General features: G+C 37.7%; 1 protein-coding gene across 1 annotated transcript in view; it reads left to right on the top strand.

Moving 5' to 3' along the window:
- ADAMTSL1 (ADAMTS like 1) overlaps positions 1 to 24,852 on the top strand; it is a 379,096-nt gene that overhangs the window by 48,725 nt on the left and 305,519 nt on the right. Inside the window, 1 exon segment of the mRNA XM_055302598.1 lies at positions 7,147 to 7,192. Coding sequence (XP_055158573.1) covers positions 7,147 to 7,192 — 46 coding nt within the window.

Raw genomic sequence — 24,852 nt, 5'->3', positions numbered from 1 at the left:
TACCTGATAGCTACCATTCTACTCTGTTTTTATGTAGATACGTTTTGAAGAAGGGGTGGTGCTGAACTTGCTCCTCTTGCTGAGACTAAGCACCTAAGCACCACACAAATAAAATTTCCACATGAACAAGGCTCATTTTTATTCTCATGAAAGATATTCTAAATTAGAATTAAATAATTATTATAGGGATGCCTGGGTGGCTCAGTGGTTGAGCCTCTGCCTTTGGCTCAGGGCATGATCCTGGGGTCTGGGGACTGAGTCCTGCATCCAGCTCCCTGCATGGAGCCTGCTTCTCCCTCTGCCTATGTCTCTGCCTCTCTCTGTGTGTCTCTCATGAATAAATAAATAAAATACTTTTAAATAAATAAATATTATAAACATAAAATGCAGGGCATTAAAGAATTACTTTTTTTAGACAAACAAGTGAAACAGAGCTAAAGGAAAGAAGGGAACACAGGACTTAGGAAACCCACCACAGTGGCATGACCCCAACTCCTTTTTCTACACCCTGTAAGGCAAGATCACCACTAACCATCTGTGATGCATAGACTGCATGTTCTAACCTTAGTTTTTATCATCTGATTTGACCCATGGATGAGGACAGTGAGCATCTGAGGATAGCTTTACACACAGGGTCCAGAGGTTCACGCAACTTCCTTTTTAATAGCTAAGTTGATTGGTATCAAGTGTTGTTTCCTCTTACAGTAATGTGTCTGTGGAAAATGAAAAGCAGCCCAATGGTGCATTTGCACTTGGTCTTCTCAAGTGTTCTCAGAATTTGTTATTCCTCTTGAGGACTTTGTTAAAAAAAAAAAAAATCCCAGAAATGTAGAAGTGCTTTAAACGGCTCCTTGGGGACATCCTCCTGCAAGAGAGTTCCAGTGAATACTGCGAGGCTCAAATTGAAGTAAGGGAGGAAAACCTGCACCAATACTACCCAGAGCCCTGGTTCCAGCTGTAAGTCTTCTTGTCTTGTCTCAACTATGCTCCTTTTAGGATCCACAGTCTGAAGGACCCCAGAGTCCTTCTGTCAGCTTCAACTGCCAATGTGGTTTTATACCTGTCCTCTTGTGAAGAGCTTCTGGTTTCCTTCTGGATAACTAAAAAGAGAGAGATGAACAGAGGAATGGTAGTATTTTAAAGTTCTTTGCCCATGTGTCCATATTTGAAAGCCAGGAGGTATTCCAAGAAATAGAATAACCTGGTTGGTTCATACTGAGCAGCACTCTTGAGCAGTATTTAAGAATCCTGGAGTCTTTTTTTTTTAAGATTTTATTTATTTATTCATGAGAGACACACAGAGAGAGAGAGGCAGAGACATAAGCAGAGAGAAAAGCAGGCTCCCTGCCAGGAGCTTGATGCAGGACTCCATCCTGGGACCCCGGGATCGACCTGAGCCCAAGGCGGAAGCTCAACTACTGAGCCACCCAGGTGCCCCAAGAATACTGGAGTCTTAAACACATGGTTACCACACTTTCCTGAAACACTTTCCTGACACCAAGGATGAGTCTGGTTATAGCCCCAGAAGAATCTGTTGGCTTAGGAGGAGATGAGAAGAATTTTGAGGTAAAAATTGATGTTATGGGATCCTTGGATGGCTCAGTGGTTTGGTGCCTACCTTTGGCCCAGGGTGTGGTCCTGGGGACCTGGGATCAAGTCCCGTGACAGAATCCCTGTCTCTCTGTCTCTGTCTCTGTCTCTGTCTCTGTCTCTCTCTCTCTGTCTCTCATGAACAAATAAATAAAATTCTCATGAATAAATAAATTTTAAAAATTGATGTTATGCCCATTTTTAAAATTCTTAGTGAGGGATAAATTGAATATGCCTCCCTATGTTAAGGACTTAAATTATGTAAGTGGGAGGATGGGGAAGTAGGGGCCAATAAAATGCTAAAGCCTGGAAAGGGAGCTTCTAATTTTCCATGGTAATTCATCTCTTCAATGGTTGTCAAATTATGGTAATTGAAACAAAGATATCAGGATTTTAAGAACTGGAAGAGTTCAGATGGTTTGTTGTGTGTTAATTAGAGACCAATAAAGTGTGCCTCAAGCTTACACTAATCTCATTATAAGTGAATTAAAGTCTGAATAATTCACAAAGAATAGCTTGTCATTGAGATGATTTCCATTTTTGAGAGAAGGAATTAAGTCAAAATTAATACATGACTGGCTAGAAGTAAAGCACTAAAATAAATAAATAAACACATAGAAAGAACTTTCCATACAAATCTGGTTTGGAATATATTTGAATATTTGTGTTTTGTTCTTTCATACTTGAACCAGTTCTGAGTCCTTAACTGGCACAGCCCTTAGCTCACTGGTGAGCTAAGTCGTGAAACTCTTCTATAGTTTACATCGAGAGGATGCATTTATTTAAAATCTCTGTTATCAGTTATAACAGAGATTGCTTCGGAACCCATTGCTTGCTATGGAACTTGCTTCGGAAACCATTTTGGATTGAAATCTCTGCTTGTTTTCATTCCTAGAGGTGAATTTTATTTTGTTTAAATGTGAAGGAAACCATTTGGCTGTTTTATATTAACAAACTATTAAAGAAAGGGAGAAAATATTTTTTACTGCTTGATCCCCAATTGAGGCTTTTGTGCCTAGATAAATGCCTTGGATGAAGAAATTCACACTTGGCATGAATTAAATCCTTGTGGTGGAATAGTCACTTCATTAACTTAAATAAAATATATATTTTGGTTTAATCAGTTTGAACTTTCAAAAAGTATAAGCTTCTCTTCACCGAAGTTCTTTCATGTTACATTTGATAGAGGAGCGTGGTTCTCTTAGAGATGTTCCCGATGTACAATGTGTATCTAGGTATCCTTTACTTACTAGAAGTGAATTTACCAGAACTGAAGAGCAGCTGATAAATTTATATGGTAACAATTAGGTGCAGGTAACCCCCGGGCCAACTCTCATCTTGGTTCCCCAGATTTCATCTAGTACTAATATTCTACACATCTTAAGCAAATCTTGTTCCATTTTTTATTGTTTTACATGCTTTAGAGTTAGGGAAATCTGGGTTCCAGACCCTGGTTCTCTCATCTCAATTTTTTCATCTATTAAATGGGAATGATGAAAACTTGCAGAGTTGTTAGAAGCTTCTTAATAATGTACACAGACTATGTAACCCTGGGCCAGATACCTGTAGAAGGCACTCAATATATCAGAAGGGCTAGAATTACTGTGGTTACCCACAATTTGATGTTTTTCAGTAATGAGGACCTTTCCAAAATCCAGCATGACTGCTTTAATATCATTTGTTAGTCAGTTAAATGAAATAAGCTCTTGAGCACCTGAGTAGCTCAGTGGTTGAGTGTCTGCCTTTGGCTCAGATCTTAATCCTGGGATCCTGGAATCCAGTCTTGCATCAGGCACCCCGCCAGGAGCCTGCTTCTCCCTCTGCCTATGTCTCTGCCTCTCTCTTTGTATCCCTCATAAATAAATAAATAAATAATCCAAAGAAAGAAGCTCTCACTAAATAAAGTAATACTGTATAGTAAAGGGAAGGCTTAATTCAGGGGAAAGATAAAATTATTTGCAAATCAATCTGAGGTGTTAGACAATTACAGGATATTTTTTGGAAATTGAAGCAAGTGTTATTCTTTGTTTTTGTGTTGTTGTTTTTTTTTGCTAAAAAGGATTTAAAACAATCTTTTTATGATGTGCTTATAGCTCCTATTTTTCAAGAATGCTTTTAAAACATGTGTTTATAGTTGAAAATACATGGGGAAAGGCTCGTTTAAGTTATTGAAGCAGATATTTTTCTGCTTTTTTGTTTTGTTTTTGTTTGGTTTTTAGTAAATGATATCTTGATAATAACCCCTTGGCATTTGAACAGAGCTTTTATAAATTATCTCAGCTAGTAATCACAGCTTTGTGCCCTACTATTCCAACATATATTTGACAGCTGAGAAGGGTTAGACACTGAGAGGGCAACAGGCTTATGCAAGAAGTGCAAAGTCTACAACCTACATCTTCAAACTCTTAATTTAGAGTTGTTTTCATTATTCCTTTCAGGGGGATAAGTCTAGGAAAAGAAAACAAAAGGAGGTGAAAAACATAGAGCTTTAAGGTCTTAAAACCTTGGTGGTTCCCCTTTGTCTATTGCCAAGTTCAAAATTAGAAGGTATTTCTCTCATCTATAATTCTCCACATAAACCCCAAACTCCAATAAAGCAAAACTATATCTTTTTATACCTCTATGCCTTTGCCTGTGGTTTCTTCTCCACATATCCTTAACACTTCTTCAATATCTATTATATTTGTATAGTTATTATGCAATTAATTTATCAAGTGTCTACATAATATTTACTGTGTGCTAGGTGCCACTGGAAGTACTTCACAAATATTAACTCAGTTAATCTTCATGATAATCCCAGGAGATAAATAATATTATCCCATTTTACAGATGATAAAACTGAGATATTGAAACTGCAGAAGAAATCAAGATTCCAAAAAGAGCATTCTGGTTTCAAAGTGGGTACTCTTAACCATTATACCATGTCACATATGTACTCAGAATTTCAAAACTGAAAACTTATCATATCCAGCCAAGACCAGTGTCTAAATAGCATGCTACCAGAGGCCTGTGGGTTGTAGAATTCATTACCTTATAAATTTACCATCAACTGGAGCCTAGTTATCTTTTTAGCCTCAGAAACCTGGTATTTTTCAGCAATCATACCAAGAAGAGATCCTTTTCTTGAAAGTGGACTCAACAATGCTTTGACGCATGAGATTAATGTTTCAAACTAGAATGCTAGTTTATTTATTAACTTATGATGAAAAATAGGACTACCACATGGACCAAAATACCCACGTCAGCATGACAAGCACACTCTGCCTCTCAGTAGTCCCGAGAAACCAGATCACTCTTGGCAAGTTGCTTGGTCAACGTGGCATTGTAGCAAGGGGTATTCCTGGGATGAATACAACATTAATTGGCATCAGCTAAGTTAGCATGAGGTATCTATATCATGATAGCAACAGCCTTGCCAATGGGACCTGGAGGACATGAAGTTCTTTGGCTTTTTGCCTGGGACATTTCTAGGCTGGGCACTAACATCCACTTATCTGTGTCATTCTCTTCTTTTCTATGATTGTAATGCCTGGCCAGCCCTTCCTTTCCTTCCCACATTCTATTGCTAATGCGTGTTATTATGTCAGACTGTTCACAGTCAAGTCTTGAGGCCTGGGACCTTTCTATCTCTTTAAGACAGTCTTGGTAAAAAAAAAAAAAAAAAAAAAAAAAAAGACAGTCTTGGTGTAATTATATTTTCAGATGCTATTCTCTATTTGATGAAATCCTTAAGACCTAATACAAATACCATCTAGTTTTTCCTACACTGAATTATAACTCCATGAGTGGTTTTCTTAATACCAAAGACAAAATCATATTCAATCTTCTTTGTATTTCCAGAAGTAAGTGCATAGCCTAGCACATAATAAAAGCTCAATGGATATTTGCAGAACAACAGGGAAATTAGGAAGTAGTAAATCATCATGATTATGAGTGTAAGCTCTGAAGCTGGATTGCCTGACTTCGTAGCTCATCTCTACTACTTAATACTTATGGGATTTTGGCAAGTTACTTAACATCCCTAAGTTGTAGTTTTCTCAATAAAACAGGTATAATAATGGTACCCTATCTCCCAGGGTTCTTGAAAAGATTATTTTATTTTATTTATTTTTAAAGATTTTATTTATTTATTCACGAGACTGGGGGTGGGGAGGGAGAGAGAGAGAGAATGAGAGAGAGAGAGAGAGAGAGAGGCAGAGACACAGGCAGAGGGAGAAGCAGGCTCCATGCAGGGAGTCTGACGTGGGACTCGATCCTGGGTCTCCAGGATCATGGTTTGGGCCAAAGGTGGCGCTAAACCGCTGAACTACCCAGGCTGCCCGAGTTTTCTAAGGAAGATTAAATAAATTAATACATATAACAAACCTAGAAATGTACCTGGGATTTCATAACTATTAGTTATTATATAACCATTCTCTCAGCATTTTAGATTATATTTTTACTTGTTTTGTAAAAAGTATGACTTATTTTGCAAATAGCAAAGTACTGCTGTCCTTGTTTTAAGTGTCATCATTGGATATTTAATCAAGAATTGTTTTTGTTCACAAAAATTCAGTAAAATGGAAACTCCCATGTAGTGCTGATGGGAGTATGGAACGGTACAACTTTTATGGAATGCAATTTGGCAATATTTATCAAAAGCCTTATAAAAGTTCATTCCCTTTAGTCCAGTAATTCCCCTTCTAGAAATTTATCTATCCTACAGCCACAGTCAGAAACTTGGATAAAACATATACACGGACATAGTTTATCACACTATCATTTATCATGCCCCTAATTGGAAATTACTTAAATGACAAGTCATGGAAGAATAATTATACAAATTATGTTACCTTATTTAATGGAATAGTATGTAGCTCTCAAAGCTATGTCTTTAAAGTTATTTAACAGTATGGGAAAATGCTTCCAAAAATTTTAAGTGGAAAAAAAAACCCCAAACTACAAAATGGTATAGGTGATGTGATTTCCTTCACACTGAGAAGAAATCAATAAAACCAAAATAGTAGTGATTATCCTTAGATGACACAACTATAGAGGATTTTGTTTATATAATCTTTCTTTCCCAAAACTGCTACAATGAGCATGTATTTTAGAAATAAAAATAATTTATGTGTTTTCATGGTATTAAGTGTGTCATTTTAAGACATGTTGAATAGTAAGTCTCATTTTTACCATATTCCAGATCTACATTTTTTTCAGTGAAATATCTCTTCAGGTTTTATACTAGAAGTAATTAGGAAGACAGGATTCACTTTCAGAAAACCTTGCCTTACTTACTTGGTTAAATAAGCACAAACTGTAAGTGCTTATTGTAAAAAAATTTTGAAGCAAAACGAAGGTTAAGTCTCAGCCCTCATGGAAAAATCAGTCTGCACGTACAACTTCTTGAGATCTGCTGTTTAGTGTTTGATAGGAACTTCTCTAAGAACATTGTTACTCAGAAGAAAAGAAACACTTGTACATGAGAATTAAGAGAAAATTGCTTTTATAAGCAAATCGTTTCAATTTTGAGCCTTTCACAGGTAGTAATGATTTTATTTCTCCTTTGTCATGTAGGAGCTGTGAGGGAAGAAATATCCGATATAGAACATGCAGTAATGTGGTAAGTATTGAGCTCCTGTGATTGTGATCATGTATTTTTTAAACAACTGAATAATGCTAAGCAGTTTTATGTATCCTGAACAAGAAATTAATTACTGTTTCGATAAGAGTTATTTGTCTCACACTATAGTGATTATACAACCTTAAAAAAATAGATATTTTTAATATTCCTTAATATAAACTTTCAATCAGTTGGCCAGATTTCAACTAACTAGACTATTTCAAAACAGGGACTCTGTACTTCTTTTCTGCTTTCTGACTTTTCACATCTAAGTCTCTTGAGAACCAAGAAGAGGAATGATAAAAGGGAAACCACTGGGGTCTTGTGAAATAGATATTAATCAAACTCAGATTTGACAAATTCATTCATTCATTCAACAAGTACTGTTCAGTGCCAACTATGTGTGAGGCATTACACTAGTCCAAGGAAAAATAACATGTGGTCACTGTCTGGAAACATCTGTGATAAAGTAAGATGCAGAGAGAGAAGATAGATGTGCAAATAACCACATTGTAGCACAAAGTATGACAAATGCTATAAGTAAAGTATAAAATTCTTTGTGGGTTAAAAGTGGAGAGGCATCTAAAGGCTCTTCAAGGAAAAAGGATCTGAGGTGGGGCTTAGAGGACCCGGAGGGCTGTGACTGATCCACAGTGAGTGTGAGGGGGTGACAGCCAGTCCAAGTAAAGGGGACGCAATGGGCAACTTTGGATGCGGAAATGTTCAAGGTGTGCTCTGTGTACAAATTTGGATAGGATTGTGCCTGGCAGTATGGAAGAAAATAATTGAAAGATATTCTGAGGTTACAACTTGAACAGATTTGAATGTTAGTCTTCCAAACTGATATTAATTCAGTGAATAATGGGGGATCACTAGAGGCTTTGGAGCAAGAGAATGATATTATAGTCTCACTTCAGGGAGATGAATTCTGTAACGATATGAAGGACACTCCAGAACAGGAAATGAGTGGGGAGCAAGATACAAACAGGGCTTACACCAGAAGGAAATAGGTACGTGACAGATAAAAATTATGATCACTTTGCAAGACCTCACAAGTAATTTAAATTAGAATGATGAGTTGAAGTGAGAATAAAGGAAACAGAGAGGTGTATACACATTTAGAGCCCTTGGGCTGGCCCATCCTCTGTTAGAGGAGCTCTTTTCTCCTCTATGGGATTCACATTTTCCTCATTCCATTCAGCTCAGCTACCAGCTCCTCAGAGGAGTTTCCTCAACCACCTTATCTGATGTGCTTGTCCCACTGCCCAGTCCCACCATCTCTCACAGCAATTAATCTGCCTCCTTTACAGTACTTTGACTTTCTTTGTAGCACTAATCTCTACCAAAGTTTATATTCTTTGATTACTTGCTTGTTTTCTGTTTCCACACTCTAGAATGTAAACTCCATGAGGATAGGAGCCTCGTGCCTCATGTTTGCCCCTTTATCCCCCATGCCTGGAAATGTTGACTTGCACATATTAAGCACACAATAGAAATTTGCTGAATTTAAATGGATACTCGGGCCTCTGAAAGAATGGTGGATACCATTATCAAAACCAGGAGCGTTGGTAGGAGGTTTGGGAGAGGAAAATGACCAATTTGATGTAAGAACACTAAAGAATTTGACTTGCAGGCCAGTATAGGTGGTATATTCAACTATTGCAATGGGGATTTGGTCTTAGGAAAGCGATCAAGGCATAAGCCACAGAAAAACACAAATAAGATGTATAACATTTGAAGATTTAGAAACAGTTCCTTAGGTAGAGCATGTAGAATCCTAACCAGAGAGATGCGCAGAACCTCGGTGAATGTCTGTATTCAGACAGAAAGAGAACATGAGGGCAGCTGGGTGGCTCAGCGTTTTAGTGCCACCTTCAGCCCAGAGCGAGATCCTGGAGACCTGGGATGGGTCCCACACTGGGCTCCCTGCATGGAGCCTGCTTCTTCCTCTGCCTGTGTCTCTGCTGCCCCCCCCCTTTCTCTCTTTCACTCTCTCTCTCTCTCATGAACAAATAAATAAAATCTTTAAAAAAAAAAAAAGAGAGAGAGAACACGAGAGGCAGGTAAACCACACAAGGCATGAGAGAAGTAGCAGAAGACATAAGAATTTCTAAAGGTGTTCAGTAGGATGAATGTTGCCAAGAGGTTGAACACCAAAAAAAAAAAAAAGGGCTGCTGGGGCAACTGTTTCTATAGTGTAGTAGGGACAAAATCAAGATCACAGGAGGTAAAAAAAAAAAAAAAAAGTATCAATGAGAACATGGAGTTAATGGGTATAAGCTATTATTATGAAACATTAACAGAGCATTAACAGACTCCATCATCGGTGGAATCACATAGAGGTAGGTGGGTAGTTGGTTTGTTTGAATTGAGGAGACCTTGAGAGATAAGTTGATCTAAAAAGGAGAGATTGATGACATGAGGAGGTCAAGGGATACTTGAAGTCCCAGGCCCCAAAGGAGACAGTGGGTGACAAGAAGAGGAATCTTGGTGGGAGACCTGGATGGCTCAGTGGTTGAGCATCTGCTTTTGGCTCAGATCATGATCCCAGGGTCCTGTGATCCAGTTCCACATCAGACTCCCCATGGGGAACCTGCTTCTCCCTCTTCCTATGTCTCTGCCTTTCTCTCTGTGTCTCTCATGAATGAATAAATAAATTATATATATATATATATATATATATATATATATATATATTTTTTTTTTTTTTTTTTTAAGTGAAGGAGGTGAGTTGAACCCAAAGCAGTCAGCATGAAGACCTACAACAGCTACTGGGGGAATCAAGTGGAAGCCAGCAAAGCAAAATAAAAAAATTGTTGGATGGCAAAGAGGCGGTTCAGCTGAGGCCAAAAAGCTTGGTCTGACAGCAAACAAGATCAGAAGGGCGTAAGGACTTAGGCCGGTGGTACCGTGATGCACTAGGTTAGGTATAGAGATGACCCACAGCTTGAGTACAGATGAGATGGGCTGAGAGAGACCAAGATGAATGAAAAGTATAAATATTTTTTAACGCACAACTGAGGAGAACGCCAGTAACTAGAAGGCATGATCATTGGGAGTCAGAGTAATGGTTTGGTGGAAAATTTTGCCTAGTTCATTTCTGTATTTTCACTGAGGACACTAGGTGCCACACGGTTCAATTGCTGTTTGGTTAAAAGAATCAAATCTGTAGTTCTTGAATTTTTAAAAAATGGCCCTGACAGATTTTGTTTTAGAAATGGTATAAAAAATGTTTATAAAAAATGTTTAATGGAAATATACTTTAGCTCATTGGTTTTCTTTACTATCCCTTTTAATTTAGTGATATCTTATATATCAGTCTTTTCTTAACTACCATGATGTTATTTTAAAATCTTCATAATGTCCATTCTAGTCCTTTATAGCCTTTAAAAGAGTGGAAAGGGTCCAAACTCTCCTAAGTAGATGAATGCCTAAAGCATCATGAGCAGATGTCTGCCTACCCTTTCCCTAAAGCTCTTCAGAAACAGCCCACAAAAAAAAAAAAAAAAAAAAAAAAAAAGAGAGAGAGAGAGAGAGAGAGAAAGAAAAAGAAAAAAAAAAAGAAACAGCCCACAATTTCTTTGCTATCATTATGAGCACTTTTGTGGACAGATGTAGGCTAAGACTCTGACCTAATTTTATTTTAAACCCATAGCGTTACATGAGCCAACTCTTTACAGCTTGTACAATCAAACTGACCCTGAGTTTTTTATGAGAATCTAAAGTCTTCAAATCATTTGAAGATTTTTTTTTTCTGGCTTTTGGCCACGACAGAAGCAACATTGCCAAAAAAATAAACGAAAAATCTCATAAGAAAGAATCTTTTCATAATCACATTACAATTTCTCAAACTATGAAGTTCAGGGCAATTCAGTTGTTAAATATTCCCCTTTTAAATACTTGTTTTGGAAAAACTCAAGGATCTCTTTTCACCTAAGCCTCCAGGGTCAGCCCTTAATCCTTGACAGCTTCTTGGGGCTCTTCTGAACCACTTCTTCAAAGATTCACCCTCTTTTTCTATTCTTTGTAGATGCTGCCTCTGACATTTCTTTGGGTTCTTATTATCTGAGACTGAGGAGGAGAAAGCATCTCCTCACTTTTCTAGTTTTTTTTGCATTGCCTGAAAAATCAGTTCACTTCCTTTTACAGTTTTCTTGTTCATCACTCTACAGACAGGGTGTGTCAGTAAAGAACGTTCCCATGACGTTTCCCTAGTTCTCATAATCATGCTACCTTCTTTTCTTTTTTAAAAAGATTTTATTCACTTAGAAAGAGAGCAAACAAGTAGGGGCCTGTGGTGGGGGGCAAAGGGAGAGGGAAAAGCAGATTCCCCATTGAGCAGAGAGCCTGATGCGGAGCTCCATCTGAGGACCCTGAGTTTGTGACCTGAGCGGAAGGCAGACATTTAACCAACTAAGCACCCCCAGGCTACCTTCTTCTACTGTCTCTAGCTGTTCCAAGTAGACTATTTCCTTTTCTAAGGATAAAGTGCATCCAACACTTTGGATTTCACAGTCCCTGCTCTTGTCTAGAAAAGTGGCAGGGGCCTCTTCTGGAAGGAAAGACTAAGGCTACTAATGGGAAAAACTATTGGTGTCAATTAGCAAACCACTCAAGTGGGTCACTTAGGTCTCAGGTCTTCCCTGGGGCCCTCAAAAAGGTTTCCTTAGGTCACATCTTCATGTTTATTCAAATTAGATCTCAAATCTGAGACCCTTGATCTCAACTAGGCATTTTAAATTGACTTTCAATGTGTTTAGACTAATATCACATTACTTATAAACTGTTTCTTTGTCACCATCCTTAATCTTTACCAGAGTTGATGTTTAGGAGACAGTGACCATACTGAGCAACATAAGAGCCAAGGTGCCTGTGGTAGCTGGTAGTGCTCTTAACTTCTTTATTAAGGTTTTATTGCTTCACTGTCACACTTTACTATTCTTTAAAAAAAAAAAAAATCTATGAGACTAAAGTTGGTTGGAAAGCCACATTTCTAAGCCAGCTTCTCTGAGACACTGGTAGGTCTTTTATGAGGCATGGTACCAGGTATGGTCTGGGAAAAGAGGTACTCACCTGTGCTGAGGAATGTGAACTTACCCCCAAGTGTTATTCCGCAAGGGGAATTCATAGCCTCTGAGTAAGGGTGATGGGCATTGCTTGCAAGAGGACCAGAAGGCTGACAGGAAGGGGGTTGCTCACCCCTTCTGTGCATTTCTCTTCTAGGCCCAGAGCCAGTTAGTCTGAGACTGAAATACATGAAAGGAAGTGGAGTTTTCTTAACCTCAAGTAATAAGTTTCTTACCTGAGAAAGAAATTCTGAGGGAAAGAATGTTGATTTCTTCTTAATAAATGTTCAAAACCCTCCCCTTACTCCAGGGGGGCTTCCAGAGGGTTCCCTGGGCATCCAGAGTGGTCCTCTGCAAGGCTGACTAGACTCGGTAGCACCGGACCTACGAATGGTATTTCCTGCTGGATTCATTCATGATTCCCTTCTTAATGACCCATCCAGCTGAAAAGCAGGAATTTTTCCTATAATCTTCCTTGAGAAAGAGAGCACTCTCATTTTAAACTCTGACAGCACGTGTCTCTTCCAAGTAACTGTATTAGGTCTCCAATTGTAAGTTAATATAACAAAATTGGGGCCAGCCTCTCCTATGCTTACGCATGTGCATTTAGCCTGGTAATGGCAGTCTCTGAGAGGCCATCAAGATGTGTGGCTAGGAGGTGAGAGTGATTTAAAGGACACACTTCATTTTTCAGCCCTGTGGACACAAAGGATTAAAAACAGTAATCTCTAAGTACGGCAGCCACTTAGTAGTTATGTGCTTTTGAAACAAAATTCGTTCATCTGTGTTTTCTTACCTATAAAAATACCCTCCATATATATATCCAAAGAATGTTTGTTAATACAATGTTTATGGTAGTTTAAAAATTGGAAACAAATGGAAGGGGGCTGGTTAAATAAACTGGTATGTCCACACCATGGAGACTATATAGTCACTAAGAAGAGTAAGTCAAGGGGCACCTGGCTGGCTCAGTGATTGAGCATCTGCCTTTGGTTCAGGTCATAATTCTTGGGTCCTGGGATCAAGTCCCGCATTGGGCTCCCTCCAGGGAGCCTACTTCTCCCTCTGCCTATGTCTCTGCCTCTCTCTCTGTGTCTCTCATGAATAAATAAAATCTTAAAAAAAATAATAAGCCTCTTATGTATGTATAAGCCTGTCAAGTTTTTCTGAGACATATGAAGTGTAAAAGAAGCAGATTGAGGAGTAATATCTTTAATATGATCTCAGTCAGTTTTTAAAATCCTCAAATTGAGGTACGTCTGGGTGTGTGACATACCACGAAGTCTTGAAGGGCACATATCAAACTGATCACAGTGAGTATGTTATGCAGAGAGATATTTTGAGTAATTTAAGAAGGACTTTCCTTTCTTTACTCTGTATACTTTTGTAGTACTTCAGATTTTTTTCAACAAACATAGATTCTCCTCTTACAGGTATAAATTTAAAAATATAAAAAAGAAAATAAGGTTAGGGCAAAATATTTTGAAAGCCATTGGATATACATTTATTTTTGAAACATTGGGAGGGGGAAACTCCTCACAGAGTTTTTCTGAGGATGGGGAAACATCTAAAAAGCAGTGAGCATGGTGCCCGACTCAGCAATGTTGGCTCTGCCTTCCCTCAGTCCTTCTCTTCAACTCCTCCTTCCTGTGGCAAAGTACTCTTTCCAGGAGAATACACTAATTATAAAAAGTGAAAATTAGATCACTTTAAATTCCTGAAGGTCGGCCTGTGTGGAGCCATGGAGAACTTTTCCTGATTTTTTTTTTTTTCCAAATAAACAGGTTCCAGGTACTCTGGAACAAGAATATTAGTCCTTATCTCTGGCCTAACTGCAGACTTATAATGCCCCTTCTTTTAGGTGAATTATAGGAAAACAGACCTCCTTTAAAAAAAAAAAAGATTTATTTATTTATTTTAGAGAGGAGAGCAAGGGGGGGAGAAGGAATGAAAAATTCACTGCTCTGTGGAAGGAGAGGAGCAGACAGAGAGGGAGAATCTTCAGCAGACTCCCTACTGTGCAGGGAGCACAACATGATGCTCGATCTCAGGACCCTGAGATCAGGACCGGAGCCGAAATCAGGAGTCTAATGCATAACCCACTGAGCCACCCAGGCACCCCAGAAAACAGACTTTCTATGCAGTGCCCACTCTGTAGGCTGGACAGTTACGTCTCTGGCAGCTATAAAGCTTGGCTCTTCTTTGGCCAGACAAATGTTTGGTTGGAATTGCTATATATTCTCAGGAACATATCTCAGGGGACCAATCGATATCCCCCCCCTAACAAGTCTAACTTACCACAGAGCTAGAACAAATGTAGAATGGCAACTTAACTACTTGTAGGGCTTTGTGGTTTGTGTGTGTGTGTGTGTGTGTGTGTGTGTGTGTGTGTGTGTGTTTTCCCTTTCAGCATTGAGAGTCAACTACTGCTGAAACAAAGGGATGTTCTGTAGGGAATGCATTTTCAGGAACATCTTGATTTTCTTTACTTGGACCATAATTCTTTCTATGTATGCTGAAATTAGTAACAAAGGAAAATAATTTTTAAGGGGCAAGAAGTGATAAATGACTTGTATTATTTCTCTGAAGACAGAGTCCCTGTCTGACCTCTGTTAGCACCAATGCTAACCAAGCCTTGACCGTCCTGCAAATGAATTAATTTCTAAGTGCAAGTATACAGCATGCCATGTGGATAACTCGTGGTTGATTTTGGTTCAAAACACATCATTTCTCTTTCAATAGTTAAACACTAAGCATTTAGAATAAATGGTTGAAAATATCTGCAGCAATTACTCCAGGGGAAAAAAAAGCCCTCATATTTTATGACTAACTGTTTTATCATTTGTGGCATAAAGAAATAAACATTTTTTTAATGATTCACAGATTCCTTCATTTGGTGGATCTGGTGGATATAGATCTCTCTGCAGTGCTTGCTGCCAGGCAGCTAGCCAAGTTTTTTTGGATTTTTCCTCCCCAGTGGATTGGGCCCTTCTGCTTTTCTTCTCCCCTAGGCCTTCTTTTGACTGCTGCACACATTTCTTTTCTTTTTAATGCTTTTTCTGACATGTCTTTATTGGACCCCTCCGAAGTCTCTCTACTTTTCCTTTCTCCTTAATGTGTTCTCTTAATGTGTTTCTTATCCTCTGCCTCAACTTTTTACTCTCTGGGAGGGGTGTGATAGGAACATGACTCCATGGAGAGAACACGGCTGGGCAGCTCTGCTGTTGCTCACTTTGTGGTTGGGCAAGCTCTTTGGACTTCTCACAGCCTCAGTTTTCTCAATCATGAAGTGGAAATAAGAGGCATGTTCGCTTCCTTTACAAAAATCCACGCAATGATGTAAATGCATGGAAGACACGCAATGAATTTTCATTCCTTCTGCCACCTTATATGGCAAAGATGATGGTGAGTGATGGTCTGCCAAAAGAGCTACATTCCCCAGCTGAGGATGATTTAGCCCTTGTTCCTAACTCAAGATAACGTAAAGAACTCCAAATCGTTGGGGAAAACACAAAAGTATATATATTGTTATGACTGATTTCTACTTATTGGCATCCTTCTGATATATTTAAAGGCCACAGTGGATTTACCCACCTAAGTTGGTGGTCATTAGTCTATTCTAAGCCGGTGACATCCCATGGAGACTGTCAGAAGGAGCGTTGACAATACTTGTGAATAGCCTTTTAGTGACAGGAGCTGGACTCCCTGAAGTCATGTGTTCTAGTTCACACACATATGATGCTAAATGATAAGAACACAGAGTGCCTCACATAACAGATATGTTTTTTTCCTATGGATTGATAGCTACATGTCATGCAACTGCTTTCTTAAGGCTGTCGGTATGAACAGGAATGCCTACTTGGTCAACCCAGAATTTGTTTCCTTCAATATCATCATGATCATTTGTCATATTGAGGAAAGAGGTCAGCTAGACCTTTTGCAGGTATGTGTCTTGTTATTCATGGTAAAGTACTTGATAGATTTTTGAAAGGAAGAAAAATCCTTCACTGATTCACCTGATGCTGGGGACTGAAGGATTGTCTATCATTTTCCTACTGTTGGGATTTATCTGACCAGAAAAGCTGATATGAGTCCCTTTCCCGGCAAGCTCCATAACCACTGGCAAGGATCTTTCTCCTCTATGTGCTGGCATCTCTTTTGAAAATGACTAGAACACTGATCATATACCTCAAAGGATCCCGGCCAAGTCATAGATCTACAGAAGATTAGAATTAGAAAGGAATGTGTTCGTTTTGGATATCTGCCAGGTACCAGGCCTAGTGCTAGTGACTAATTCATTTAATTCTCACACCATCTTGAAAAGTATTACCCTGATTTTAAAGATAAAGAAATTTGAAATTTAAAAAAGATAAAATACTTTATCTAGTGATGCTGCTAGGTTTGTATAATGCTGAAAACCATGCTTATCTCAGCATAATGCAAGAAGGTAAATCAATGATCTAGAGTGACTCGTTTAGCAAATAACAAAACTAAAATACAAAAAGGTTAAGGTTCAAACATTTTTACAACATATGCTTTTTTTTTTAGCAAAAGAGATACTCAAATAAGTTTACTGTAGCAATTATAGTTCTTCAAAGCTAGAAGCATATGAACTGTTGATAATTTTAAATGAGCAAATCAAATGCAACAGAAAAGGCAAATCTAAGTATCCTTACTGAAAACATCCCAAATTCCCTCTTCTTTGAGCTTCTCCTCCTGTCAAGAGGATATAAATTTACTGAGTCAATATTTCTCAAAACCTACTCTCTCAAGTCCTAGTTTCTGAATTACACAAAATGTATGCTGGCCTCTGGTGACCCAGATAGAAGCCCAAAGCAGGGATTTGACAGTGACTTTGAAAGAAATTACTACTGCAGTTCTTCCCTTGGCAAAGAGCCTCATGGAATGAAACTAAACAAGCTGCCATGCATAGGTTGCTAACGTGCAAATACTTGTCTGTGTTCAGCCTGCTTTCCATGAGACTAGAAATGATAAGCAGCATCAAATCTTCCAATTAACACCAAGATGTGTTGAAACTCAGGCAACATAAATTCTTACACTCTTTCCTCTGAGAAATCACTCACAGACCTTTGCGCTAAGCCGTCTGAGCTAAGGCCATTATTTAATTAGTCAATCCACTTTCCGACTGTATTGCATTTCTAGGAATCTTTTCTTCATATGTTTTTCTCTGCATTTTAAACATCCCTTTTCTTTTCAAAGGAAATTGTGAAATTTAAAGAGGATATCTTGGAGGTTTGGCTATATTTTTTCTTTATAATCTTACAATGAGCAAAGCTAAACATGGCTCCTAGGATGCATTTAGTTGAGGCTTCAAATTCTGTTCAAGGTCTTGAGTGAAATATGGTCATCACAGAAGGAAGGGCAAGGGAAGCATTATGTGTCTTGGCATTCACATCCTTGTCAAACAAATGTGCTTCAGAGCTCATTCAACAACAATGTCCTATAATATGCCATTCTCCTTTTCCCAAGCAATATATTTATTACCAAAACTCCTGCCCTCCCCAAACCGAAGATTTTATTTTTTTTTAAAGATTTTATTTACTTCTTCATGAGAGACACAGAGAGAGGGAGAAGCAGAGACATTGGCAGAGGGAGAAGCATGCTCCATGCAGGGACCCCAATGTAGGACTCGATCCTGGGACTCCAGGATCATGCTCTGAGCCAAAGGCAAATGTTCAACCACTGAACCACCCAAGTATCCCCCTAAACCAAAGATTTTAAATCGTATATCACCATATTTCACAAAGTGGAATTTATGACTTTTTAATTTTTCTTTTTCTTCCTCAAAATACTGCTAGGAAATATTTACTTTGAATGATTATAGATCCTGAAATGCAACTTGGACAAACCTCTTGATCTTTAGGACTGGATTTGGAAACAATTTTCAGATGACTTTCTGTGGAACCACCTTGACCTCATTGTTGGGTGGTGAAGGCTAAGCAGCCAGGTTTCTATGAACATCATCCCTAAGGCATCTTACTTGCTCTTACTTGCTTTATTGATTAGCATCTTACATAAGATTCTTGGAGGGGATGAGTGAAAATAGCTCTGCAACAAAATAAGAGTATGAAACCCCCTGCTTCATAATATCCCTCCTAAGAGATCTTCAAGCTTCTGCTTATTGCTAGACAAGAAATGTATCCATCTTATATATATTTGTGTACAAAGCTAATTGCCAAAAGAGTTTCTTATAAACTGATATATACTTTCCTATGAGTTTCATTCAACTTCAGTTATTAACTCTGTACGTGGCATTATGCTAAGGAGCACATGACAACAAAAAGATTTGTATATGACAGTGTATTCTCAAATGTTTTAGTGAAATTGGAGGCAGGAAGACAAGAAAGACAAAAATACAGATATTTACAATCCATGCAGAATAAAATGTGAAAGAAAAATGTAGGGAAACAGCTAAGAGAATTTCACATCAAGCTCTTATTCCCTGTTTCCAAACAAGTAACAATGTCAGATAAATTATAAAATGATAAAACCAATGACATAGCCAAGTTCAAAAGCAAGATTAAGATGTCCGTGGACCAAAAGTGGAACATACATGCAAGATGGTGAGCAGTGCTGATGCCACAGGCTTTTGGGCTTCATAATTAGAAATAAGCAAAGATTAGCCCCAGCTCAACTCCTATGGGATAACCAGGACTAAATTTACTTGTACAGGAGAAGGAGCACCTAAGCCAGGTAGAGAACCTCATGTCTGAAGCCTGGATGGCCTCTTTATGTGGACAAAAGCTCAACTTTGGTTTGGTTTTAAAGAATGACATTTTGCCTGGGATGAGAGCTTTATCTGAAACAGTAGATCTAGAGAGGCCAGTGGACATCATGGACTTAAACTACCAAAGGACACTTTGGCTCTCTGACTGGATTTGCAATTTTCTCATTATGGATTAAAACTCAAAATTCCAGCATAACAATCTGCTTCTGAACTGGGAGCTGTATGAACCACATGGAGATAATAAAAAAACTTAAAAAAAAAAAAAAAAGTTTAGAGCAAAGATAAAGAGGAAAAAAAGAAAAGCAAAATAATTCCATTAAAAATAAGTCTACAAATATTTCAAATTTCAAAATTTCAAAAAATTCCAAAACACATTAAATAACTATATCAAGAAAGTTAACAAAATTTATATTCCCTCCCAATAAAAGTTGACAAATGTAACAGTTTGACAAAGACTTTATTTTTTTTTTTTTTTTTTTTTATAGAAAACCCAGGTTTTTTTTTTAATTTTTATTTCTTTATGATAGTCACAGAGAGAGAGAGAGAGAGAGAGAGAGAGAGAGGCAGAGACACAGGCAGAGGGAGAAGCAGGCTCTATGCACCGGGAGCCCGACGTGGGATTCGATCCCGGGTCTCCAGGATCGCGCCCTGGGCCAAAGGCAGGCGCTAAACCGCTGCGCCACCCAGGGATCCCGACAAAGACTTTAAAATTGGTAGAGCCGATCCTTATTATTTGTGGATTCCAATAATCGTGAATTCACCGTTTCTTTAAAAGTTTATCCCTGGTCATTTGCAGACATGTGCAGAGTGGCAAAAAATTTCGGTTTTCCAGCCAGCACATTCCCAGCTGAGGTGGTGCCTTCTTGTTTCAGCCCTCTTACTATAAACAAGTGTCCTTTTCACAGTCTACGTAATGCAAATTTTTTGCATTTTTGTGCTTTTTAATGGTGATTTTTAAAATGACCCCCAAGCATAGTGCTGAAGTGCTGGTATTTCTAAGCATAAGAGGGCTGTGATGTGCCTTATGGAGAAAATGTGTTACATAAGCTTTGTTCAGGCATGAGTTATAATGCTCTTGGCTAGAAGTTCAATGTTAATGAATCAATAGATATTAAATAAGGTGTCTTTAAATAGAAACATACATATAACAAGATTATGTATTGGTTGGTTGGCCAAAATGTGACCAAAGATTCATTGGAACTGTGAGCAATGATAGTATTTTCTAATTCAGTGTTTATGTTGACTTGATAGAAAATAACACCATGAATAATGAGAATTGACTGTGTGTGTTTAAAAGGAGCACATTAAAAAAAAAACTATTGAAAATAAACAGGAAATGAAAGGGAAAATCAGGTAAAAATGAAATCAAAGATTGATGAACAAAGAAAATAACTATTAGAAATTTTACAATAAAAGAATATTGTAATTGAAATAAAAATCTCAGTAGATGACATAAATTCCCTACTGGACACAAAGAGATAACTAGTGAATTTGAAGGTAACAGTTAGAAACTTACCCAAAATACAGCTCAAAATTCCAGATACCTGATATGATAAGAGATATAGAACAGATAAAATATTCACTCTCTATGTACATGTAATAGGAGCCTCCAAAGAAGAGAATGGGGGATATGACATTTCAAATATTCCAGAAAGGAAAATTTGAGGACAAGAGTCTTCAGACTTGAACTGCGATGTAAGTGCTGAAGAGAAAAAATAAAATACACACCTACACATGTCATAGTCCAACATCAGAAGAATAGTCTGACATGAAAGGAAAGGGGAAAATATTGAAAGCTATCAGAGAAACAACAGATCACCCATAAAGGGATGAAAATTAGACTAATGGCAGAAACTTCTCCATCACATGGAGTCCAAAATATAATGAGTTAATATCTTTAAAGTGCTAGTGGAAAAGATGTGTCAGTGTAGAATTTGGTACCCTCAACTATCTATCAAGAGTATAGGCAAAAACCAAGACATGTTTTGATATACAAAGACAAGAAAGTTCACTACCCATGGGTTTTCACTAAAATAATTATTACAGGATGAATTTCAGAAAGAAAAAGGAGGACTCTAAGAAGTCATACAAGCATACAAGAAAACAGGGATGAGCCCAAAGGGGTGTGAAAATGCATCATTGTGTGCATGTAATGTTTCATTACTAATATTCCTGGTTTTCCATTCCTAATGAGCATATGGAAGTATTGAACTTTTCTAACCCCTCAAATTTAGGCAGGACCATATATATGAGTAGCTTTGGCCACTGAAATGTGAGTTGAGATGTATATTATTTTCAGGAGGAAGCAATAAAAGGTCAGTTTCATAGTGTCCATGGTCATTTCCATGTGTTCCCAAACCTTGCTTCTCAAAGGGTGTTTTGGGGATCTGCAGCATCAGCCCCAGCTGGGCTCATGTGAGAACTGGAAGAATCCCAGGTTCCATTCCAAGTTTGCAGAATCAGAATCTTCATTGTAATGGGATCCTCAGATGACTTGTCTGTACATTAAAGTTTGAGAAGCACTGTTCTGTCAGATAATACATCCTCTCTCAGTTTGGGTCATTGAGTTCTCCCCATGGATAACAGCTGGTGTAGAGTCAGAGATTCTATGAATATTGAAGGAAATCTTTGCTGAAGGAAGCCAAATAGATTTTGGAGATAGTTTGCATTTTCAGAATCACCTAACCTGGGGCACTTGGGTGGCTCAGTCAATTAGGCATCTGCCTTTGGCTCAGGTCATGATCTCGGGATTCTGGGAACAAGCCCAGCATCAAGCTCACTGCTCAGTGAGGAACCCACTTGAGATTCCGTCTGCCCCTCTCCCACTTGTGCTTACCCTTGCACATTCTTTCTCTCTCTCTTTCTCAAATAAATAAATAAAATCTTAAAAAAAATAAATGCATCTAACCTATCCTGGCAGCTATAACTAAGGTGGTGATAGGCAGAAGGGTTCCCCAATAGACCCATGCTCTAATCCCTATAACTTGTGAATATGTATTACATTAAATAGCAAAAGGAATTTACTAAAGTAATTAAGGTTATAGACCTTAAGAAGAGTAGCCTGAATTATCCAGGTGGGCCTAATTTAATCACATGACACCTTACAAGCAGAGAACTTTCAACATCTGGAGGCAGAAAATATATTACAAAAGAAGTTAGAGAGACTGCCAGCAGAAGAAGGCTTTCGTGCACTATTACTGGCTCTGAAATGGAGGGGGCCATGGTCAAGGACCATAGAGAGACCTCGAGGAGAGTGTTGGCCTCTAGCTGGCAACTAGCAAGGAAAGAGGGACTTCTGTCCTACAACCCCAAAGAACTGAATTTGGCTCAAAACCCGAATGAACTTAGAAGTGGGTTCATCTCCTGGCTCCAGAAAGCAATTTAGCCTTTCCAACACCTTCCTTTTAGCCTTGAGAAAGAAACTCTAGGTAAGCTAGGGGCCCAGTCAGCCATACTCTACCCAGACTTCTGTTTTCCAGAACTGTGAGATAATTAGTGTTTTAAACACCTACATTTATGTTAATGGTTAAGGTAGCAATAGAAATTGAATACAGTCATGGAGCGCCTGGGTGGTTCAGTTGGTTAAGCATCTGCCTTTGGCTCCTCATGATCCTGGGGTCCTGGGATCTAGCCCTGCATCAGTTCCCTGCTCAGAAGGAAGTGTGCCTCTCCTCCCTCTGCCTCTCCCACCCACTTGCTGGTGCTCTCTCTTTTTCTCAAATAAATACATAAAATCTTAAAAAAAAAAAAAAAAGAGTGAATATAGTCAGTAAACCAACTATTGAACACAACTTTGTTTCCATTTAATGTTTGTATATTAACAGCATTGCAGTGTTTAGTATAAGTGAAGATCTTTGTTGTATTTGAAAGGAGGATAGAAACACCGAATAAAATGAGATTTTACAAAATTCAAGTTGGTTATTAAAAAAATTTAAGAATCCATCAAAAGAATGGAAATACAATCTATAATTTCCAAACTAGCAGAAGAAATGCTAGAAAATAAAGAGAATAAAGTTCTGCCAACTTAAAATAAGTTAGAGAAGAAAGGAAAAGGTAGTAACGAAATGCCAGAGTAAGCAGAAAATACAAAACAAGATGGTGGTTGTTCAAACTTAAAGCAATGCCACAGTTTTCTGCAGTAATTGTTTCAGTTCTCAGCCCCACAACAATTACACATGTTCTTTTGGTTCCATATCCTTGCCAATGCTTGATATTATATGACTTTAACTTTTGTCTAATCTTGCGGGTGTATGTCTGGAATATACCCAACTCAGTCAAATATATTATACATTTTGCATACGTCTGGTTTGGGTTTGCTAATGTTTTGTTCAGGTCTTTTGCATGTATGTTTATGAGTAATTTTCTTTCATATACAATCCTTATCTGGTTTTGATAAAATGAATTAGGAAGTGTTTTCTCTAATTCTAGTCTTTGGAAGACTTTATTTTAGACTGTGTTTGTCTGTTCCTTTCATGTCTAGTAGACTTTGCTTGTAAAGCCATGAGCAAGAATTTTTTCTTTGTGAGAAGATTTTTAATCATTGATTGAGTTTCTTTAAGGGTATATGAAGAAGAGCCTGGTAGTAAAAGAATGAACGTTGGGGCCACACTCATCATGTTCAGTCTCAACATTGAGTTATTAACTCTGTAAAACACATTTAACTTCAGGATGCCTCAGTTGTCCTAGCTATAAAATGGAACACACAGGAGGGTCATGAGGACTAAATGAGTTGATATACGTAACCCACATACGACAGTGCTCTGTCCACTGTAAATACTACATAAACATTTATTTTTATTGTTATTCTCTTTTTTCTTGAAAGTTTTTTTTCCCTCTTGGATGGTTTTTGCCTAAGACAAAATTTTCAAATTTGGTGGCCTGAAGCTGCTCATGCTTTTCTGTTACCATCTTTTTAACTCTTAACTGGGTCTGCAGCCCTCTCCCTTTTTGGATCTATAATAGTGTTTGTTTGGGATTTCTGTTTTCTTCATCTTGCCATTTAATAAAGTTTTCAGAAGTTATCTATTTTATTCATCTTTTCAAGTGGCCAATCTTTGGCTTTGTTGGGCTTCTGTATTTTGTGTTTCATTGATCTTTGTATCATTTATATTTCATCTGCTTTCTTTGGATTTATTTTATTGTATTTTCCCTAATTCCTTAGGTTTGATATTCATCATCTTAAGTTTCAGACTCTCTTGTTTTTCCTTTATAAATGTTCAACCAAATACTGCTCTGGTTGCTTCCCACAGTGCAATAAAGGGAATTTCATGATAAAGTCCCAGGTATTTATAACCTGAAGGAAAAATAATGGAAATTTGAAAGTTATTACAAGTCTACTAACTTCCAAATATATGGCAGTTTTAAAATCATCTTTATTGTTCTCTAACAATTATATTGTAATTTTGTTAAAAGTAATTTTTTTATTAAACTTCTTTGAAATTTGTTGAGATTTGCTTTATGATTAATATTCATGTGTTGGAAAGAATATGTAGCCCTTGATCTGGAGATGTAATATATATTTTGTAATATATATCTCTTCCATATATATCAAGCATTTTGAATGTGTTTTTCAAATCCTTTATTTTAATGATTTTCTTAACCTGGAGTGAAGGATTTTTGTAATATTCTACTTCATTGGTTAATTTGCCAGTTTCACCTTGTGATCTGCTTGGACCAATTCAAACATGTCTTATTACATATATAAGCATTTTAAAATGGTTTTATCTTCCTAGGGAATTTAACATTTATTCATAATGTAGTAACCATATTTATCAGTAGTAATGTTTTTGCCTCAAAATCTGTTTTGTCTGATACTGTTATAGCTAGTCTACTTTTCATTATGTTAG

The sequence above is a fragment of the Nyctereutes procyonoides genome, unplaced genomic scaffold (assembly GCF_905146905.1).
Source record: "Nyctereutes procyonoides isolate TBG_1078 unplaced genomic scaffold, NYPRO_anot_genome, whole genome shotgun sequence".
NCBI classification, from domain to species: Eukaryota; Metazoa; Chordata; class Mammalia; order Carnivora; family Canidae; genus Nyctereutes; species Nyctereutes procyonoides.
The sequence above is the reverse complement of the archived record's forward strand: the minus strand, read 5'-3'. Positions and strand labels throughout refer to the sequence as shown.